Source organism: Marmota marmota, unplaced genomic scaffold (genome assembly GCF_001458135.2).
Source record: "Marmota marmota marmota unplaced genomic scaffold, marMar, whole genome shotgun sequence".
NCBI classification, from domain to species: domain Eukaryota; kingdom Metazoa; phylum Chordata; class Mammalia; order Rodentia; family Sciuridae; genus Marmota; species Marmota marmota.
The window spans coordinates 17,064,884-17,068,823 of NW_026000082.1; the positions used below are offsets into that span (position 1 = coordinate 17,064,884).

At 39.8% G+C, this 3,940-nt stretch overlaps 1 protein-coding gene across 1 annotated transcript in view; it reads left to right on the forward strand.

The window, feature by feature from the left end:
- Positions 1–2,952, forward strand: part of LOC107141457 (selection and upkeep of intraepithelial T-cells protein 8-like) — an 18,558-nt gene extending 15,606 nt beyond the window's left edge. Inside the window, exons 3-5 of the mRNA XM_015484701.2 lie at positions 666–1,013; positions 1,335–1,613; positions 2,374–2,952. Of these exons, the coding sequence (XP_015340187.1) occupies positions 666–1,013; positions 1,335–1,613; positions 2,374–2,492 (746 nt within the window). The 3' untranslated portion in view covers positions 2,493–2,952. The remainder of the gene's footprint in view (positions 1–665; positions 1,014–1,334; positions 1,614–2,373) is intronic.
- Positions 2,953–3,940: the final 988 nt, after the last annotated feature.

Consider the following 3,940-nt stretch of genomic DNA (forward strand, 5'->3'; position numbering starts at 1 on the left):
AAAAAAAGAGAAAAGAGGCTTTTAAATACCCTGGATGTCACCTTGGTTGGAAAAGGAGGGGGCTTGCAACCAGAGGGGAAGTCATGATGACCAACTACTTCATTGTCTGCACTTCTGTGATCAGAGGCAGTAATTAGATTAGAGCACAGTCACCCCAATGCTTGGAAGATAAAGGTTTTTTTTTTTTTGCCCACCTTACTCCCACAAGCTATGTTCAGACTGCTTTATAAACACATGAACAACTGACTACCAAGGGACTGAGGATAGGAGCAGATAGCTGGACTAAAAGTTGAATTTAACTGAAATCAACCACAATTTACCACCCAAGCCTTTTCCTGGAAGTTGTGAGACGTCAATAGGCTTCAGAGTTTCCAAATAGTTACACAAGATAGATGCTGCCCATATAATTATTGGGATGGGGAGTCAGTTTGCTGTTGCTTCCTATTCCACCATGTCCCAGGATCTTCCAAAAGAATATACTTTTGAAAGTCTAATGAAGTATCATTGTGTTTTCCAAACAATAAAATATTGGTTTAAGTTGAAGAGAATGTAATCAGAGATGGACATTTAGATGAGCTTAGGTCTGCTGGGAAGAATCTTATAGTATCTAGCAACAGGGTTATTACTGGTTTATGACTTATTTTGGTTTTCTTTCTTCTGCACAGAGAAACTGATGGTGACTGTTCCCAAGGGGCACTTTGTGGCTAGAGTAGGAGGACAGGCTGCTCTCAGCTGCCAGTTGTCCCCACCACAAAGTGCAGAGCACATGGAGGTGCGCTGGTTCAGGGGTGACAATTCCCAGCTTGTTTACCTGTACAGAGGCGGTCATGAAGTAAATGGAGAAGCTGCCCCTGAATATATAAATCGCACAGAGTTTGTGAAAGAGGCCATGGGGGAGGGTAAAGTGACCCTCAAAATTCATAATGTCAGCATTTCTGATAATGGACCATACAGGTGTTCATTTAAAGGCACTGACTTCAGTGACGCAACTGGCATGAACCTACATGTGGCAGGTCAGTATGCTTGTGGAACATTGTTTAACAAAGCTGTTTTGACATAATAAGTTGAAATATGAGGAAAATTATCTCAATGCTTCTTATTTTTTTCATATTCTAAAAAAATAGTTATTATAAGTACTCATATCTACTGCAAAAATAGACTCTTCAGTAAATAGACATTACAGAGTGACCAATTGGTCTAATTTATAAATTAAATATGGATTTCATTTATGAATTTTAAATTGCAGATCACATGATTGATATTTTTTCCTTTCCACTTGCCAATCCAACCCCAATACAATCACTGTCTTGATGGTTCTTTCTCATTTCCATCAGCACTTGGCTTGGAGACACAGATTCATGTCCAGGTTCCTGTTAGTGATGGACTCGTGGTGGAGTGTAACTCAGGAGGGTGGTTTCCACAGCCCCAAATGGAGTGGAGAAACAGCAGGGGAGAGGTCGTTCCATATTCATCAAAATCTTACTCCCAGGATGGAGCCAGGTTGTTCCACATGAAGATGACTCTTCTCCTTAGAAACCGGTCAGAGAGCATTATGTGCTATGTTTCCAACGCTGTAACAGGTGAAGAGAAACGCACAAGTATCATCCTAGCAAGTGAGTGCTCCATCTTTAGGGTTTGGTTGTCAGCGAAACATAAAGAGAAAACTAATGGGATAGTTAATGTTAAGTAGCTTACTACATTCCCAAACACCCTTTTAATGTGACCCTTTATCATTGTTATGGGTTTTGGTGATACACATGTTGTCAGGTGCTAAGAAGAAGGATTTAGAAAAAAAAAATATTACAGGAACAATGACAATTCTCAATTGAAATATACACTGCAGCTTTAAAGGCTTTTATTGTTTATTATTTCATTAGCCTTCACAATATTGATGTGTAAGTTTAATAGAATTCTAGCTCAGTAACTTAAAGGATGTCATTGATCTTTCTGAACTACAGTGTTCTTCCGTCTTAGAAATGAATATAATCATACTTCAAGGTTTTTGTGAATCTTAAATGATTAGCAGCAGCAAAAACCTTTGTCATGCAATATTCAGCATGAGTACTACTATTTAAAAATTCCTGAAAATTCAACAAAGGGGGATTATTTTGGCTATTGATAATTAGATGTTGACGGACATCAGTAGAACCAGGAGTAAGTAAAATGTGGATCTAAAGCACAGGTTTCGTGGTTATTTGTTCATTGCTCACCCTTGGAGTCATTGTAGAAGGATGTGTCCTGTGTGCAACAAAGGCACCCTTAGGTGAGATTTCTCTGTGGAGAAATCAGGGTTGATTATAGGAGCACAGTGGTAAGTGAGGCAAATGAGCTTTTAGATGTCACTTCATATGTCATTTCTGTCCTCTCTTTCAGGTGCCCTCTTTAATAAGGACTACCTTAGAGTGAATGTTTTATTTTCAGTTCCATGTATAATATTACTTTTGAAGTCAATGTACATGTTCCTTTCCTATTACTCCAAAAAAGGTAACTGATGCAATAAGGGGGGGAATTGTTAAGGGCTTTAACTTGATGGCTAAGTCATATGTAGGCAAAGGTGAATGACGTTTGTCTTCCAATGCCATGTGTCACATGGAAAGATTCATGGCTTATTTCCCAATTTAGAAATGTTGAACTTGACACCTCTGAACTATGGTCTTCCCAAGACAAGGATGCTTTGGGGGATGATGACTTTAGTATAGATGTCTCCTGAACTTTTCAGACCCATAGTTATTTCTGTAACCCATGAGGGTGATAAAGAAGTAAAAAAAAAATAAACATTGAAAATTGAAGGAGTCCTTCCCCCTTTTAATAAACAGTCCATAGTTTTTCCAAAAGAAGAAGTAAGAGTTCTATTATTCTAAGCATTCACAATATTTAGGAGAGTTGTTTTACTAGAGTGGGAAATTGGGAGGACAAAATCAATATAAAAAGAGCAAACAACAAAAAAGCATGAAAGGAATCATGTATGTGCAGCTTGAATGTGTCCGGCTGTCTCTCCATCCTATGTGCTGTGGGTCTCCCAGTTCTGCACATCCACAGCACAGTCTTCCCTACACAGTGATATTAGGTGGCTTAAATTCATCAGGTAACTTCTGCAATGTGGAAAAAAGAGCCGTGCCTGAGTGTTAACAGGACAGATATTAGCAGACCATTTCATGGACTGAAAATAAATCACAGAAAGAAACAAAATAATATTGCTTCTTTTCTCCACAGAAGTCACATGAAAGTCTTGTGATTCCAGAATTTTCAGAGTAGAAATGAAGTGATGTGAAATGTCAAAGATGCCATTATTTTCTAATGAAAGTACATCAATTTTTGGTAAAGACCTCATTATTTTGTAAAAGAATATTAGAAAATACTCTAATTCCACCAACCTATGAACCACATACTCTCACATCTGCCAGTCACAGTGGAGCTTTGAGGGCACAGGGTGGCTCTGGCCCTGCACCCTAGAGGAAAGCCCCTGATGATCCACTCACACCAGACACCAGTCCCCCATCCTTGTGTGAGAGGCTTTGTCCTCCAGGAAGAACCCCAAGCTTTTATTCGTACTTAAAAGCTAAGTGCAAAGGTCACCCCATGAACACTTTGCACGGGAGTCACCATCTCTGGAACCAAGTCTATCATGGATGGATTTGTTCAACAGTGAATTCCATCTTCAATTAAGGAGTTTAAGGCCATCTAGGTTTGTGTTTTCCATGCCAAGGTGGAGTCCAGCCACAGGACTTCTTACCCACCCAGAGATGCTTTATAAGCATTGGTGAGAGGCACTATCTCCTTTTGACACTCAAAAGTTGATGTTTTAAGTAAGGAAAGCTTCCCAGCCACTAGGTCTGGACCCCTCTTTTCCCTCACAGCTAGTATTGGTGCATCCACACTCAGGGCCTGAGGATGTCTCACCGTCTTCCCTCTTGATCTAGCTCCAGCTGCTCCTCCTGGA